This window comes from Pan paniscus, chromosome 8 (assembly GCF_029289425.2).
Source record: "Pan paniscus chromosome 8, NHGRI_mPanPan1-v2.0_pri, whole genome shotgun sequence".
Classification (NCBI taxonomy): Eukaryota; Metazoa; Chordata; class Mammalia; order Primates; family Hominidae; genus Pan; species Pan paniscus.
The window spans coordinates 41,246,147-41,265,253 of record NC_073257.2 but is presented as its reverse complement, the minus strand read 5'-3'; the positions used below and the strand labels follow the sequence as shown (position 1 = coordinate 41,265,253).

The 19,107-nt window shown below is 37.1% G+C and overlaps 1 protein-coding gene across 13 annotated transcripts in view; it reads right to left on the bottom strand.

Moving 5' to 3' along the window:
* Positions 1-19,107, bottom strand: part of WAC (WW domain containing adaptor with coiled-coil) — a 91,721-nt gene that overhangs the window by 32,308 nt on the left and 40,306 nt on the right. For all 13 annotated transcript variants that reach the window (XM_055092558.2, XM_008974905.3, XM_063607658.1 and 10 more), the window contains exons 4-6: positions 8,901-9,007; positions 2,545-2,660; positions 1,561-1,673 (exon numbers count right to left, since the gene is read on the bottom strand). In XM_055092558.2, the coding sequence (XP_054948533.1) occupies positions 1,561-1,673; positions 2,545-2,660; positions 8,901-9,007 (336 nt within the window). The remainder of the gene's footprint in view (positions 1-1,560; positions 1,674-2,544; positions 2,661-8,900; positions 9,008-19,107) is intronic.

Sequence of the window (19,107 nt, the reverse complement as noted above, 5' to 3'; positions counted from 1 at the left end):
TGCCTCGGCCTCCCAAAGTGCTGGGATTACAGGTGTGAGCCATCGCACCCAGCCATCTGTCACTCATTTTCTGTGCATCCCCTCCCCTGCAATTTGCTCAAAAAACCCACAAGCTGGGTGCAACTTGTTTATGTCTAGAGGAAAACCTCGGTCTCATTTTTAATTGTTTGACAAAAGTCAGTTAATTAAGATGTAAGAAGAAATGGGACTAGAATCTAATTCTTCCATCTCAAAATTCAATGTTCTTTAATATGCCAACTTCAGTACTTTATACCATTAAAAAAACTATATACAATTTCACTGATTTAAAAATTTAACACTTAATCCTGCAGATGTATGTTACTGTTTCGTCTTAAATATTTTCTCCCATCAAAAATTCAATAATCCCTTCTAAGACCAAACACAACCCCAACTTTTTGGTTTGAGTTACAGGAGCAGGATTGAAACACTGAAGTCTAAGAATTCCCAGAAAACATCATCTTGAAATTCTTCTCAAAATTGCAAAAGGAACCCAAGAAGTCTATGTGACAGTTAATTTTTTTTTTTTTTTTTTTGAGACAGAGTCTGACTCTGTTGCCAGGCTAGAGTGCAGTGGCAAGATCATAGCCAAACGCCAGGGCTCAAGTCATCTTCTTGCCTCAGCCTCCCAAGTGGCTGGGATTACAGCTGCGTGGTTACTTTTTAATTCTGTGGACACTGGGTCTTGCCATGTTGCACAGGCCGGTCTCAAACTCTTGGCCTCAAGCCATCCTCCTGCCTCGGCCTCCCAAAGGGCTGGGATTGCAGCAGGCATGAGCCACGGCACTGGGAGTAAATTTTATTCAAGTTAAGGGAAGCCAGTGGAAATAGAATACCTTTAATAAAGCTTCAAATTTGGAGAATGAATTACAAAATAAATGTATGTTATACAAAATTGTCCCACCAGCACAAAATTTGGCCTCAGAAGAACACTGAAGTATGCCCACGGTTTGATTTATAGATGAAGAGCACCTTGGAACAAAAAGGTGTAAGTTTTCTAGTAGACATTTTAAAATTGTGTGGAAATTCAAACTAGAGATATTACATAGATCTGTGATCATGGTGAAATTAGTTTCTAAATACAAGGATAAACAAGTTACTCACTGGTAACATAAAAAAACAAGTAGCTATTCTGGTGTCACTGTGTGTAGCTATGATTCAATTATTAGACTAAAAGCCGGTGAGATTTGTGTCCAGTTTAATAGGACACAACTTAAGGGCAGGCAGGGAGGGTGGGAGAGGAAGCTCCTGTCTGGGGGGATCAGGGGAAACCAATCCAAAACAAAATTTTACTGTTTGCAATTCAACTCCATTATAGCCATAATGTGTAGTGGGAAACACATACCTGTACTACTCGACCGTGTATCTTTTCCCTTTTCAGGGACCAAAATGGTGGAGGGTATAATAAATCCAACATAAAAGAATCTCCATATGTTTCTATTTATTTTAATTTACATATGTAGATGGCAATGGATACAGATTTGAAAAAATAAATACGAATAAGTCAAACATACATTTCAAAGAAAAAAAATTAATACTTACTTCCACTGGCAAACCCACTAGTGGCTGTTGCTTGCATCACCTCTCTTCTGTAATCCCTATCTTTTGGGAAGCTGTTGACTGCCATCTTGTTTGCTTCTTTTTGTCTCTGTTCTCTAAAAATAAAAAAAAAGATAAACATATAAAAATTACATTAAGGGCATGAGTTTCCATAATAAACAGCTCTGGCCAAATGCCTAACAAATGGTATATAAACAACAAAAGGAGTGAACATGGTCATAATTTAACTGGTGTGTGAGATGGAACGTAACAAACAGAACACTAACGTGTCTCACTAACGGCAGAATTATACCAATTATTATACCACTAACGCCATAACCAAAGCTCAGCAATTTTAATTCTACATGTGAAAGAAACATTATGGCCTTATTAAACTATTAAAATTTCCATCAAAATTAAAGATGCATAAACGTAGGTATTTTATTAACTATACTGACTATTCAAAAGTCCTTTGTGGACAGCTGCCTATCTATCCTAGATTTTTTTTTTTTTTTTTTTTTTTTGGAGATAGCATCTTGCTCTGTTGCTCAGGCTAGAGTGCAGTGGCATCATGATGGCTCACTGCAGCTTTGGCCTCTTAGGCTCAAGCCATCCTCCCACCTCAGCCTCTTAGTAGCTAGGACTACAAGTGCATGCTACCACTCACAGCTAACTTTTTGTAGAGGCAGGGTCTCACTATGTTGCCAGGGCTGGCCTCAAACTCCTAGGCTCAAGTGATCCTCCCCCGTCTTGGCCTCCCAAAGTTCTGGGATTACAGGCATGAGCCACTGCACCCAGCCAGGTTTTTTGTTTTTAAAAGTAAAGACAAACTATGGAAAACATGAAGGGGCAACCAACCACTGCAACTAAAAAGTGTAGATGGGCAGCACTATAAAAAAGCTAAATTAGAATGTTTAATGCTGTAAGAAGTTAACCAGTAGAACCAAGCTAGAGAAATAATGTTTAATTAGATTAAAAGCTAATTACCTTTCAAGCCACTCTTTTGGTTTTTCCCATTGTGAAACTTCTGTTCGACAATTGTAGTAGTACTTTTTCCCAGAAGAGCTAATATGCTCAGACCAGTCATCTGCAGAATCATAAGGCTTAAAAATATATTTTTTACAATTAGAAAATGTTAATACTATTTAATCACATGAAATATCAAGAACATCAAAGCACACATACAGGAAAACACTTATGAGATAAAGGTACTCTGAACTAGAATGCAATTATCTGTGTAAGTATTTATAAGACCTTAGTTTATGAAAATCTTCAAAGACAATAGAACTTTATAAAATATCAAAATTAAGCAGAATAAAAATTAGATTGTTAGGCACAGAAAGAAAACTGTGAAATTAACATCACCTTGATTTTAGAAAGCATGAAAAAATCTCCCACCACAATTTTAATTGTTGAAATCCAGTAACATGGGGGTGGGGAATGCACTCTCGACTAGATGATGGCATGAAATCATCAGTTCTAAATTCTAAGGCACAATAGTAATTATATATGGTATAAAAGAGAACAATCTTGCCTGTATTAACTGTTACTCAGTGAGAAAAGGAACCAAAATATGTAAACATAAACAGAAAGCTAATTAAAAGCTATAAGTTTGTTTCACCTTCAAAATCGACAAGATGGATCAAGTACACATAAACCAGAATCTTGTTCTCATGTAATATACAGGATTAGCAGTATCACTCTTTTTCCCATAACTAAAAATGGTCTTTCAAAAATTCTCAGGTACAGTCTCTTCCAGGTAGTTTTATAGACAATGTAACATAATGAAATTAGAAAGATCTGAAAGGTCTAGTTTCCACGAAACGAATCTCACAAAGATTAGTTAAGTATCTAATTGCCCCCAGGAAATCTGGTAGAATCTCAACTATCCTGGTTGAATTCCTTATTTTTTCAAAGGAGCTTACTGAAATAACATTGATTATATTTTGTCAAATAGCTAGAAAAGAGGATTTTGAGTGTTCCCAACACAAATAAATGTTTGAGATGATAGATATGCAAATTACTCATTTGAACATTATAATACACTGTATGTATCGAAACATCACTATGTACCCCATAAATATGTAGAATTGTCAATTTAGAAAAATTAAAAAATATTTAAAAAGATTAAACCACTTTAAAAAAATTAAATAATGTACTATACTATCATAGCCTATCCTTCCGGGTTCACTGTATCGTGCCACAGTTTTCAAGCTTGAGGAAATGAAGTCTTATTCACTGCCTTACCCTTGGCCCAGCTTTAATTTTAACAACTAGGAGACAAGCTGAGAGAACTTATGAGTTGTCTATAGGTCACAAAACTAATTAGTGGTTTATCAAAGGACAAAAACTCTGGTTTCCAAATGCCTATTATTTCCACTAAATTAACACCAATTCTGGAAATTCCCCTAATAATTCTGAAGGCAGCTGGAAAAAGATCACAGACTCTGCCATGTATTTATATGCTCAGGTTTACATCCCAAAATAATGAGGGTGGCAAAGCAGCCCTGTGCCCTCACACCTCAAAAAGCAGTGGAGAGTTAATTTTCAATCCCACTAGCTTCCAGAAGCCTACAATCAAGCTTTAGGAGCCCAATCACAAAGGGCCAAATTCAGAAAGTTCTTCCCTACCACCTACTCCTCCCTATACATAAATTATTATGCAACTGATCCCTTCTACGGATGTTATCTGGAAGGCCTGGTTTGCTTGCCAAGTGGTTATGTGGAATTACTGAACTGAAGAGGTAGAATGAGATTTGAGACTAGTGGACAGAGGACACCAGAGGTCAGTATGGTCTAGGCCAGTGCTCTTCCAAGTGATGGTTTGCCAACTTATCCTGGAGGAAATAAGGAGTTTGCATTTGAATATACAAACATACTGTTTCTTTCACAGAAGTTGTGCTTTAAGGAAAAAAAAAAGTCAGCTGAACTAAACATTCTATTTAAGTGATTAACATTCTGGCACAACCTCCAGGACAGAAAGTTCACAAACCCGAGCACCGGTCTACCACACTACATTGATTTTGCCTATCAAATTCTAGATTAGTCCAAGCTGATGCCTTACACTTAACAAAATTCCAGGGTAGAGCATACAATCACATACCAATAACTTTATTTTCTCCACCCCACTGCCATCCTCAAGGGGTTAAGGAAAAAGAAACTCTTCAAATTATGGAATAATTTTTACAATGCCGATGTGCAATAGCAGGTGTCAAATTTCTTAACTTTACAAAAAGAGTAACTAATATTGAGAACTTAAACGAAAGGCCTGCAAACATTTAAAGTTTTCTAGATTTGGCCTGGGATGGTTGCCAACATATGCTCTAAAGCAGCTCTCCAAGTGTTATCCAGGAAACCTTGGGGAACCCCAACAGCCTTTCACAAGACCAGAACTATTTTCATAATAATACTAACATGATTATTTTTTTCTTCCTCATTTTACCACAAGCATACAGTGAAGTTTACCCAGAGGCTCAACAAAACACTGGATGTATCATAACAGATTGAATGCAGAAGCAGATATGAAATTATGAAATTCTAAGTGTCTTTTTCTATTAAGTCAAACATTACCAAGATGTTCAATGTCTATTTTTTTAAAAATTACTTTTCATAAAGATGTTACATATGTTACCATATAATGGGTTTACAATTGATATTTTAAATGAAATGAATAGTTAATTTCCCAGTTTTAATTTTTAATATGGTAGATATTGATGAGACTCAAACTTTTTCTTTCCTTTCCGTTCTTCCCCGAGATGAGGTCTTGTTATACTGCCCAGGCTGGTTTCCAACTCCTGGGCTCAAGCGAGCCTCCCTCCTCAGTCTCCTGAGTAGCCAGGACTACAGGGGGGAAGCACCTCGCCTGGCTCAAGACTCAAAAGCTCCAAAGTATGCAGATGACACTTAGTTGATAACAAGATGAGCTGGAATATGAATGCAAACTCATACAGGATTGAACTTAAGCACATCCCAGCAAATCAAAATTGGCACAGAATATTTAGAAGGGAAAATCTCAATTACAGTGTCTTTAAATAAAAATAAGCAACATTTTTTCCCTAATTCAGAGCCCCCTTTGAAAAATCAAATATGCACGACTAATCTAAAATAATCTACAAGTCGTACCATGATTTTTTAATTTTACCTTTTATTATTATTTTTTTTGAAACAGGGTCTTGCTGTCGGCCAGGCTGGAGGTGCAGTGGCACAACCATAGCTCAACGCAGCAGCCTCAACCTTCTGGGCTCAAGCAATCCTTTGCTTCAGCCTTCCAAGTAGTTGGGACCACAGGAACACACCACCACACTTAGCTATTTATTTTTTTTATTTTTATTTTTTTGTAGAGACAGGCGCTTACTATGTTGCCCAGGCTGGTTTTAAACTCCAAGCCTCAAGTGATCCTCCTGCCTTGGCATTCCAAAGTGCTGGAATTATAGTTGTGAGCCACTGCGCCCAACATTCCCATGACTTTTTTGTGAAGGAGGCATTCACCAAGCTTTTCCTAATCTTTACCATAAGCCAGGCTCTGCAGTAAACACCCCACAATAAATGTTTATCAGAGGACTTAGCAGGGAAGTACATTAAATGTTAACGCCTTAATCTAATACTGAAAATAAAAGATAATTTCAACTTGGTTTTTAATAGTTAACTTGATTTTAAAAAATCACCCACATACCCAAATATCTGTGTAGATAACTCTAAAGCCAACTTTTCAGGTAAGATTAAATTTACAGTTCATAAGGGCTGTTTGTGTCATTCCCACTAGGTACATTATAATGCAAAAGACCACTACTTATGCACCTACAGGTGAAATCTAGAGAAACCAGAACGCGGATTCCAGAAACACAAAACATTTTATCTATTCTAGTAATGGTCTTCAACTTTCACTCACATAATTAAGTTCCCTGACACCCTTATGATTTGAATCATTCAAGCTTATCTACGCCCATTATTTATTCTTTCTGACTTCACTGGGTTAAACCCACTGCTGTAAAATCCTAATAATCAAAGTTTGTCTTCCCTGAATGAGGTGTTTGTTTTGTTTGCATTTGTGTTTCACAAAATAAAAAAAAAACAATGCCCACAAGGGCTGCTGCTGTCCTAAGAGTAGACAAATAGCAAATCTAAACTGTCAATGACAAGTGGAACTTTAGGTTAGTGTTACCTTTGTAAAGTAACTGACTGTTTTCCAGGAAAACAGGCAGATTCATTCTAAAATCCTGAATATACATCTCACTGAAAATGATTTGCTCCCCCTTCTCCCCACTTGGCCTCATCCTCCCTTCCCTACTTGGAAAAAAAAAAAAAAAAAAAAGAAAGGAAAAAGAAAATGACCCATCACAAATAGTTTGACGATAGCACGCGTGAAGGCTTAGCGAGCTGTTTTCTCAGTCCCAGTCCCACCCTTTGATAGTCCGCTCTGTGATGCTAGAGCTGGGACAGTGCAAATTACTCTCTATTTAGCCAGATGGCTTCCTTCCTCTTAGAAGCATTAGACGAATGAAAGGCAGGAGAAAGGAGCAGCCACAGTTGTTACCAGCTCTCGGCGACCATCCCACCACTAGAACTAGCTTCACCATACCCTCAGAGGTATTACTACCAGCTCTGTGGGGCTCCTCCTCTATGCTACTGGGTTCTAAAACCCCAAATTCATCCGGTTGTTCAATAGCCTTGAGTGTTGATTACTGTGTTACCTCAGGGTTCCTTTGTTTTTTTTCAGTATCTGCTTAAACAATCCCATATATTAAATTCTGTGTTAAAACAATTAACATGATTTTCTTTTCTTTTTTGAGACAGTCTTGCTCTGTCACCCAGGCTGGAATGCAATGGGGTGATCTTGGCTCACTGCAACCTCCGCCTCCCAGGTTCAAGTAATTCTCCTGCCTCAGTCTCCCAAGTAGCTGGGATTACAGGTGCTTGCCACCATGCCAGGATAACTTTTGTATCTTTAGTAGAGATGGGGTTTCACCATCTTGGCCTCAAGTGATCCACCCGCCTTGGCCTCCCAAGTGCTAGGATTACAGGAGCGAGCCACCGTGCCTGGCCAATAGTATAATTTTCTAAATGGACACTAATACTATCTATTTTTATCCAAATATTATCCTAATGTCTCAATTTTCTATGGAAATGTACTATCCACACTGCTTCAACAAGAAACAAAAATAAAATCTGAAGGTCTTTCAAAGTCAATTAAGACATGATGATCACTCAAATACTCAAAGCAAAATCAGTTGGACTCAACCTACACCTTTGTCAGCCTTCTCATTGTTCGTTCTTTCCTATATTTTCCACACTGCTACCCGAGATAATTTTTTAAATTGCAAATATGATGTTATTTTACTGATTATATCCTTCAATACCTCTCCACTGCCTTATATATGTATAATTAATATTCCTTGGCATGACATAGAGCTTCTTATGATATGCCTCCCACTTACCTCTGTAACTTTAGCTCCTGACATTTTTCCACACTGTCAAAATTCTGGCAGTTCTCTAACCGTGCTACACTATTTTACACTTCTACATCGTTGCAAGCTCTATTCCTTTGCATGCTATGAAGTCCAGAGCTCTTTTACTGCCTAAGTTTTAGTCAGCCTGTTGGGAAGCATTAGTTATACTTTACTATCTTCCTCACCCAAGCTGGGAGTCCTGTGTTGAGCACCCTCCAAAGCAACTTTAACAGGCACTATTTGTTTACTTTTCTGTCTCTACCACAGGTCCCAGAATTCCTTTAAGATGGGCCATATTCCATATATATGCAGCTTAGCATATGCCTGGTGAATTAAAACCTTATTAATTTTGCTGAATTAAAAATTTCATTTAAACCTATGACTTAAAATTCAAAATAAATAACTTATTTCATTAAACTAAACTTCTGAAAATATTTAAAATCCCTCACTGGGTTTCACACCCTTGTGGACAGGTAACTGTATATCCCTAGTGTCTGGGAGAGTGTGTAAGATACAGTAGATAATAAATGTATCCTATAAGGAGTTTATACACTATGGAAAGAAAGTAAGCTTAACTTAGACCACTTTAAAGAAGTTTCAGCCTGAAGTTCTTTTTATCTCAGATATCACAACGGAAAAACATTGCTTTGTACAGGAATCCTAATTAAGTAATACCAAAGATACTATCTTCTGACAACTCTTCAGTTCCATTAATAAGCTTGGCTCATTGGTTTAAAATAGGATAATAATAATATCAAATAAACACATTAAGACTGTGATTGAAACATTTAAAAAAAAAGACATTAGATTTTACAAGACTTGCCATGGGTTGTATTTTTTTTTTTTTTTTGCAATAAATTCCAAAGAAACAATATTGGACATGTTTATAATACTTACTGCATCTGAAGTTTTGCTTGGGTTATTGCTTGGATTAGAAGAATGTGAATTTGAACTATGAACAGCACTGTGGTTGTGTGAATTTTCTTGTGGAGAGTAACTGGTCCCTTAAAAAAATAAAGAACAAAGTGAATTACAAGTAAACTGTATTTCATGTTTAATCTAAACTGTTTTCTATCATACTAGATATTATTGTATATCTCTAAACGAACATCTTACATAAGCATTAGGAATATATACACAGTCATACTTTTTACAGTATATAAAGTATCTGTGAACCTACTAAAGATGTGGCTTTAAAATATTATACATAGTTGTCATCCTGATATGTCCTGGAACAGCAGCATATAACAGAACCTTTTTGAGAGAAACAAAACCTTATCTTTATCATTTGTAGCAACTTCTGGGTTTTCTTAAAGTTTTACTGGACAAAAATAGAAGTACAATGTGCACAGAAAAAAGGCACAAGAACTCAAATGATACAGAACTAAAAGTCACTGTTATCAGTATGTTTTTGCAACTGTATTTCAATTTCTTAACAGTTTCCCCTATTTGCCTTTTAATAGTCTTGACGATTTTTCAAATAAAACAGCATCAACTTTTTTCAAGAAGTTAAAGAGTCTTAGGGAAGGTGCTCACTTATAAGATGATAAAGATGACATCAAGAGTCTTTTCCTAACAGGTCCAACTCTATCTAAAAATTGCTTAAGAGTAACTCAAGTTTTATGAAAATCTGTATATGTCAGTGACCACAGAAAAAAGTTTCTCTTGCTTTAAGAAAAAGCAGGGTATAAAAATCCAGACTTGCAAAAACACTTTGATGAATGACACAAAAAGGTTCACCACAGAAGTCTAATGTTAGTATTTCAATATCATTCCTTAATTCTAGATTTTTCAGCAACAAAGTAACATAATCCAACTGGTATTTTTTTTAGTAAGTGATCTAGGAGTGGCATGGAGGCTACACTATTATGAACAAAAACTAGAAGTGCAAAGAGCAATTTAAATGCTCCAGTGGTCCAGGAATTATCAGTTAGAACCAGGGTGGATAAAAGTAGAAATGAGTTAGGAATATTATTTCAATCAATAGAAACAACTAAATGGTAAGAGGAAAGGTGAACTGAGACAGATGATGACTATAAGGTTTTAGATATCCAAATGAAAATGGTCAGATTAATACAGAACTAGGAATTCAGAAGAAAAGGTGTAAGTAGATGTGGATTTGGAAGTCTTTTCTATTAGAAGTCAAAGGTAGGAGAGGGGACTAACTGCTTTGCATGTAAGCAGCAGGCACTAAAAAAAGTTCATGGATGAAGTAAGAGTATGACAGGAAAAAAGGCAATGGCCAAGATTTACCCTCAGATAAGGGTCTGCTTATAATGGAAACTACATGCAGATTCAAAGACCCAAGAAAGCTAGTGATGTCACAAAAGATCAAAGAGAATTACCTAAGTACAATGGTTACTTAAGAACAACGTAGGTGGTATGATAGAGGATATTTCCTAAGAAGTCTGATGGGTTCTTCTACTTATTTTGATTTCATCTTGCTGTACAGTATTCTATTTATATAGATAGAATACCCTAAACCCCCTTTTAAATAACAGGAAGCAAGAAATAAATCCTCAATAAATGCTCTATGAATGAACTCAATCAAGAAGAAATCAGTCAAAAATAAGCTGAACACTTTGGGAGGCCGAGGCGGGTGGATCACCCGAGGTCCAGGAGTTCGAGACCAGCCTGACCAACATGGTAAAACCCCATCTCTACTAAAAATACAAAAGTTAGCTGGACGTGGTGGTGTGTGCCTGTAGTCCCAGCTACTCGGGAGGCTGAGGCAGGAGCATCACTTGAACCTGGGAGGTGAGGTTGCAGTGAGCTGAGAATTGTGCCACTGCACTCCCGCCTGGGCAACAGAGCAAGACTCTGTCTCAAAAAACAAACAAACAAACAAAAAGGCTGAGTATACAGGAAAAGTTAACAGAAGCCCAGAGACTGCTATCTTTAGAAAGGCTTTCTGGCACAGCTGGCCCTTGACAGACATGTGGGAATCTAGACTTCCAGAGGGATCTCACAACCCTAACTGATAAAGAGGTGAAACAGGTGCTCACTGAGGCCAGGCACAGTGGCTTGCACTAGTCCCGACTACTGAGGAGGTAGAGGCAGGGGAATCCCTTGAGTCCAGGAGTTCAAGACCAGGCTGGGTGATATAATGAGAACCCGTCTTAAAAAAAAAAAAAAAAAAAAAAGAATCGCTCATTGTACCTAAGCTGTTTGGGTATATAATATGGTTTGTACTGAACACCTGCTTTCCTACTGGAGTCTGAAATTTTGGTACATGCAAGGCAAAGAGTACCTATATAACTCACCAAATCCAGTAAAAGCCGTGCACACTAAATCTCTAGTGAGCTTCCCTGGTAGACAACATTCCACAAGTGTGTCACAATTTGTTGCTGGAGGAATTAAGTGCATCCTGTATGACTCTCTTAGGCAAGAATTCTTAGAAGCTTACACCTGGATTCCTTCAGATTTTGCCCCATGTGCCTTTTCTCTTTGCACCTGTCCACTGTAGTAAGTCACAGTCATGATAATGACTATATTGAGTCCTGAGAGTCTTAGAGAATCACCAAACCTCACAAATGGTTTTAGGATCCCAAAATGCTTAGTAACAAAGGAAAATTAATACTTCAAGTTTTAAAGAAAAACATGAGATCTATGCTGAAATTTCTACTTTTCAGATATAACTCCAAAGATTTTTTAAAAATCAGATTTACAACTGAATATAAGAAGTAGAACTAGTAATACGGACTACTAGAATATATATGCACTACTCGCAAAGTGGGATTTCCATGAAAATTTCCTTAAGTTTGTCGACAGTAATGGAAAAAAAGCTAATCTTACTGACTGAAATAAATCCCAGAGTAATCCATTAAAAAGCCTGGGTTAGATACCCCAGACATTTATTTGCACACATTCTTGAACAGTATGTTCTATGCTTAAATCTATGAAATGAAAGTGCCACATTAAAAGTTTGCTGAAAGATGTGACAGGTATTCTACAAACATAAGGTATATTACAAATGAGGTCTATTGACCTCTCATGAGGTTAAGATCCAGGAATTCACTCCGCTTTAGTGACTATTCCTGAAGTCAATGAAAACTCAAATACTGACAAGCATTCCAATTAATTATACCTCTAAAGAAATGGTATGCCTTCCACCAGCCTGACGGAAGTTACCAACTTTTAGGTCTAGTGTATGTGTTTTCAGAAGGCACAGCATAATAATCAAGTCATAAGCATCAAGGCACACCAGCCTGACTTCTCTAAAAGAGGAAACGGAATCAGTTGTTGATGCGGAAATTATTTTCAAAGACAAGAGCTTTTTGGATAGGGACCAGATTCCACATTCTATGGAGATTTACTTAAGACTGCTTACCAAAAACAAAACTTAAAATGGGTGAGGAGTAAGATAAAGATATTTTTGTGAAAGACTAAGAATAAACTAACATTCTTAAACAGATTTCAAATTCACATAAGAGGTTTTATACAAAGCATGGCAGGCGATACATCTTTACATTCCAACTAGAAGGATGCCCTTAGGACCTAAAGGTAGTGCAGATTTGCCCCTGAATAAAATGACAATAATAAGGTAAACAAAGTTAAATGTCTCAGAATAAAAGCTTCAGCTTATATTACCTTACATACTTTCTTTGGTATTTCCGTGTGTATCTCTTTCCAAACTGAACTAATACACAAGTAGAAGAACAAACTGATTGTGCACATCCTCCCCAAGGCTGGGGTAATGGTGGTTATGATTTTCTAGAGCCATACTGAAAAGAAGTGCTACAACACAAAATTCCTTTTAAATCTCCTATCTTAAAATATCACATGAATTTTTATATGCGACCCCACAAGTTTTAGATTTCTTTTATTATAATACAGAATCTAAGGCTAAGAGAAAGAATATAGTAAGACTTCTGAACCTATCCAGTAAGAGCAGAATCCACGCATAAAACTTGAACTCAGAATTTCAATCTCAAATCTAGTGAGTATTCAAGCACACAAAGGAAGATAATATATACATGCTGGTGAGAGACAGAGTGCATAAAGGGTAATTTTTACTGTATAAACAGCATTGTCTCCATTGCTTCACTGGGTCACACATTGGGTCACACACTGATCCAAAAAAGCAACGGAGGCAATGCCATTTATACAGTCAAGTACCTTTATGCACTGTGTATATTACCAAGGAAAAGCTCGCTATTTAACAACAACAACAAAAAAATTCATCTACCCAAGAAATACTGTATCAGTGAGTAAGTGGGATAAAAATGTTTTTAAATGTTCTACATTTAAACCAACCTCAAGAAATTAAAGTTAGGACTGATAAAGTTAAGTCTTAAAGGAGTCTAAGAAAAGGATGCTATTGGGAATGACTTGGTTTAGGGAGAAGAGCAGGACAGATATAGGGGCTCTATACTTAAGCTTGCAACTTGAAGAACTTAAATGGTGAGCAAAATTCTCCCTTCCAGTGCTTAGCCAGGGCAAATTATAAAATGGAGATGTAACAACATGACTGGATGCTAGTTTCAGACCACCGTCCAAGGGTCGGTACAAGAGAATGACATTTTCCCTGACAAAATCTTCAGTATTTTTGACAGAATAATCCCTATTTGGCATCTTCTGAAACTTCAGAAGCTAAAATTAAAGGGTGAGAAGGACACAACCTATAGTTTCAAAAAGTGAGGGCCTAGGAAAATAATCAGAAAATGGTCCAAAAAATTCATTAAAACATACCTGACTCAGCGAGAAATGGACATTAAGCAATTACAATGCCCTTCCATTTACAAAAGGGAACCAGGATATTAGAAGCAGGGAAAGCAGAGGGAGGACATACAACTCTATATGATTAAATGGCAGTGGGAAAGGCAACCAGCTTTCAAAAAGGTGGAACAACAGTTTTCAGTCTACTCAGGAGCAAAATATTATGGAATTTATGTCCTTATTCAGACCCTGACAACCGCCAGAATTTATTACCAGATCCACAGACTTAGAAGTCTTAGTGTCTTTATTCTCTTTAAGACACTAAGGAAGGAACAGGTATATCTGTATACTAAATGAAATAATTCAAAGACATCTACCATCTCATATTGCTTTCAGACAAAAGCAAAAATAGGACTGAATAAAGCTCAGTAGTGGATCTGAATCTTTAGTATATTAAAAATTGTAGATCTCAAAGTTGTCTCTCTCAGAGATTCTAATTCACAGTAATTTTTAAATTTTTTTGTTTTGTTTTGTTTTGAGACAAGATCTCTCAGTTACCCAAGCTGGAATGCAGTGGCACGATCTTGACTCACTGCAACCTCTGCCTCCTGGGCTCAAGAGATCCTTGTGCCTCAGCCTCCCAAGTAGCTGGCACTACAGATGTACGCTACCATGTCCCACTAATTTTTGTATTTTTAGTAGAGACGTTCACTTTGTTGGCCAGGCTATTTTCGAACTCTTGTCCTCAAGTGATCCATCCACCTGCCTTGGTCTCCCAAAGTGCTGGGACTGAAGGCATGAGCCACCATGCCTGGCTTAATACCTGAATTTTTAATAGGCATTCCCAGGATGGTTCTAGTATAGTTAGCACCCAGGCCACACATTGGGAAACATAGGTTTACGAAGTCAAATGGTAGAGGACACTCAACGAATCTCCCCTGAAAAGATGGCAATATGCTAAAAATAAACTGATGATCATACCCTCTTCACTTACAGAGATGATTATACTCTACAGGTCTCTTCCTAAGTCTTTTCCAGTACCTTCCCAAGGATCTTCTTCCTCTGTTACTCTGAATGCTGTACTACCTTCCAGTGTCCTTGGCCTTTCATCACTCCTAACCAGCGGCCACAGCATTTAAAAGAGTTTCACCAAGAAAGCCACATATCTGTACTATACGGTACTGCTATAACATGATAAATGTTCTCCTTGAAAAGACTGAATTCTGCAAAACTGCATATTAAAAAGTCTTATGGGAAAAATAGGAACAAAGCCGTTCAAAATTATGCAACTTTATTATCAGAGTACTAATAAAAACTTGAATAGCACAGACAAGCAGCTCAGCATGGAAATCAATTACTTTCAAGAGATAATAATGCAAAAAAACCCACTAGGATAAAAATGCAGCTATTTAGGGGTAAGAACATGGAAATGGAAGTAACTTCTGAGCATTATCCTTGACTAAAAAAATTTGTACACACGAACCAATACAACTTTAGTTTATAATAATATCATTCTGCAATTTACCAACTGTATATCAAGAAACTTGGTGGTGAAAAGCGAAACTTATAGCTAACCAGGTTTTGTCTCTTGCGGGAGGGAAAAATGGATCACAACAAGTATCAACAATTTGACAGCTGGCTGTACAGTTACTCCCTCTACATTTGTGCTATTCAATGACAGTCACTGGCCACACATAGCTACTAAGCACTTGAAACACGGCTAGTAGGAATTGGGATTTTCTGTATGTGTAAAATAGATACTAGATTCCAAGACTTAGGTAAAAAAACAAATGCAAAATATCACATTAATATTTTTATATTGATTACATGAAGTATTTTAGCTGTATCTGGTTAAATAACAAATATAATTGAAATTCCAGATGTTGGCTACTAAAAAACTTAAAACTGCATATGAGACTCACTGGACAGCACTGCTCTCCATGAAGGTGAGCTGATATTTAGTGAAAGGGGGCCAGGGATGCCTACTGGGCATTATACATGTCTCCCAAAGAACCGTCTAACATCTGAAAACAAGCTGCTTATAATTAACTGAGTCTAGAACCAAAATCTGCTTAGCACAGCATGCTAAATTTTCCAGGAATATAGCTGCTATGCAAATTGTACTGTATAAAACTTAATTCGTTTTTACACATGAACCAATACAACTTTAGTTTATAATAAGGTCATTTTTTGGAACTTTTATCAAAATGTTCACTACTTGGAAAAATCTCACCACTGACAATAATGCTATATATATAATACATCTGCCTTATATCTGTCACAAACAAATGACATTAAGTAGATTCCTTTGTTAACAGGTTCAAACATTGAAGTGGCAGAGATAAACGCTAGATGAAACACTCAACAAATTTCATTGTTTAAAAAACAGTACTGCCGTATCTTATCTTAAATATATATATATGGCTACATATTTTTAGCACAGTGCTACAAAGAGTTTGTGAAAATTACACATATTATTTCTATCTGCAGGCAGTATATGTTATTATGTATATATTACTATGGCGATTTTATACCATACAGTCATGTGCTGCTTAAAGACAAGGATACGTTCTGAGCAATATGTTGTCAAGCAATTTTGTTGTGCAAACATCCTAAGAGTGTACTAACGCAAACCTAGATGGTATAGTCTACTACACACCTTGGCTATGTGGTATAACCTATTGCTCCTAGGCTATAAATCTATACAGCCTGTAACTGTACTGAAGACTGTAGGCAACTATAATACAATGTTAGTATTTGTGTATCTAAGCATATCTAAACATAGAAAAGGTACAGTAAAAATACATTATGAGATCACCTTCACATACACAGTCCTTCATTTTTGGAAACATTATGCGACAGGAGAGTTTTAAAATGGGAGGCGGCATGTGCAAAACAATGAAACTGAGTTGTGTTTGAAAAGACACTATCAGAAAGTGAAAAGACAACACATAGAACGTTGCTAATCATACATCTGGTAAGACTTTTACCTAATTCTACCAGTAAGAACTCCGCAGCTCAATAAAAATAATCTGATTAAAAATGAGTAAAAAATCTGAACAAACATTTCCTCAAAGATGACATACAAATTGCCAAAGCGCATATCAAAGATGAACAATGGCATTAGCCATTGGGGAAATGCAAACCAAACCTGCAGGGAAATAACACTTCACACCCACTAGAATAGCTATAGTCAAAAAGACAGGCAAAAACAAGTGTTGGTGAGGATGCAGAGAAACTGGAACCCTCTTATACACACTGCTAATGTGAAAGTAAAATACTGCATCTGCTTTGGCAAACAGTCTGGTAGTTCCTGAAAATGTTAAGCATAGTTATCTGTAGCCATAAAAAAGAACAAAAGCACATCATATATACAAACAAAACATTGGGTACTCGGGGACATAAAGATGGCAACAACAGAAACTGGGGACTACTAGAAGGGGAGGAAAGGAGGAGATAAGGGTTGAAAAACTAACTGTTGGGTACTATGCTCAGTACCTGGGTGATGGGATCATTTGTACCCCAAACCTCAGCATCACTCAATATACCCAAGTAACAAATCTGCAAATGTACCCAACTAAATCTTACACAAACAAAAACTTAAAAACAGGATATCCTCTATTAGTTGAAGATATATACAAAATACTAATAATAAACAAGTGCTATAATCCTGGGTTAAATAGAACATCAACATTTACCAAATAATAAGCTCTAGGTACCATTAATGTAACTTTTTCTTTGATTCATTCATTCATTGATTCATTCAAACGTCTACTTGTGTACCTAAAATGTACTGGCACTATACTGGCAAACAAGAATAAAGCAGTGAAAAAGAGATGAAAAAAACCACCAACCAACCAATCAGTTATATGAGCCAGCAATCCCATGCCTAGGTACATATTCAGAAGAAATGAAAACATATGCCCAAACACTTGTACATGAATATTCATAATGCATTATTCCTGGCCGGGCACAGTGGCTCACACCTGTAATCCTAGCACTTTGGGAGGCTGAGGCAAGCGGATTGCCTGAGCTCAGGAGTTTGAGACCAGCTTGGGCAACATGGTGAAACCCCGTCTCTATTAAAAATACAAAAAATTAGCTGGGTGCGGTGCTGTGTGCCTGTAGTCCCAGCTACTGAGGAGGCTGACACAGGAGAATCGCCAGAACCCGGGAGGCAGAGGCTGCAGTGAGCTGAGATTGCACCACTGCAGTCCAGCCTGGGCAACAGAGTGAGACACTGTCTCAAAAACAGCAACAGGCCATGCGCACTGGCTCACTCCCGTAAGCTCAGCACTTTGGGCAGCCAAGGCAGGCGGACTGCCTGAGGTCAGGAGTTTGAGACCAGCCTGGCCAACATGGGGAAACCCCGCCTCTACTAAAAATACAAGAATAAGCCAGGTGTGGTGACGCATGCCTGTAATCCCAGCTACTCGGGAGGCAGAGGCAGGAGAATCACTGGAACCTGGGAGGCGGAGGTGGTAGTGAGCCGAGATCACGTCACTGTACACAGAGCAAGACTGTCAAAAAAAACAAAAAACAAAATACAAAAACAAAACAAAAAAAACACATAATGCATTATTCTTAAAGTCAAAAAATAAAAACCAAATGTTTACCAATTGACAAGAAAATGTGGCATAATCATGCAACAGAATATCATTTAGCAACAAAAAGAAATGAGTACTAATACATGCTACAACATAAATGAATCTCAAAAATATGCTAAGTGAAATACCCCAGTCACAAAAGATCATATATGGTATGAGCCCATTTATTCAAAACATTAAGAATAGACAAACCTGTCGAGACAGAAAATGCAGTAATAGTTTCTTAGAGCTGAGGGTGAGGGGGGTGTTGGGGGATGACAGTTAAAGGGTTTGTAAGTGATATAAATATTCTAAAGTTGATTTAGAACATTGGTGACTACTAACTGTGAATATATTAAAAATCAGTGAACTATACATTTCAAATGGCTGAATGGTATGGTATGTGAATTACACATAAATAAAACTTACGCCCCCACCAAAAAAAGCAATCTACTATACATGTGACTTTAATTTGTCTAGCTTAGACACAGTCCTTAATTCTTCAGTTCTCAACACCTAATCCCATGGGATGCTTTGAATAGAAAGTGGTGCACGACTATGAATCTGGAATAAGCTGTACTGACATTCTCTTATGGCTTAAATGTACCTTATAGGCTCTGAGAATTACTGGAGTAAAATTTTAACCTAGGAAGCGAAAGCCTAAGTACTGATATGTAAAACAATATGGGTGAGCCTTGCAAACACTAAGTGAAAGAAGCCAGTCACAAAAGACCATATACTGTGTAATCAGTTTATATGACATACCTAGAAAACAAAAATCTAGAGAGACAGAAAGTAGATCAGTAATTGGGGAGTTGGGCTTTGAGAAGAAAAAATGAAAGTGACTGCTAATGGGTATA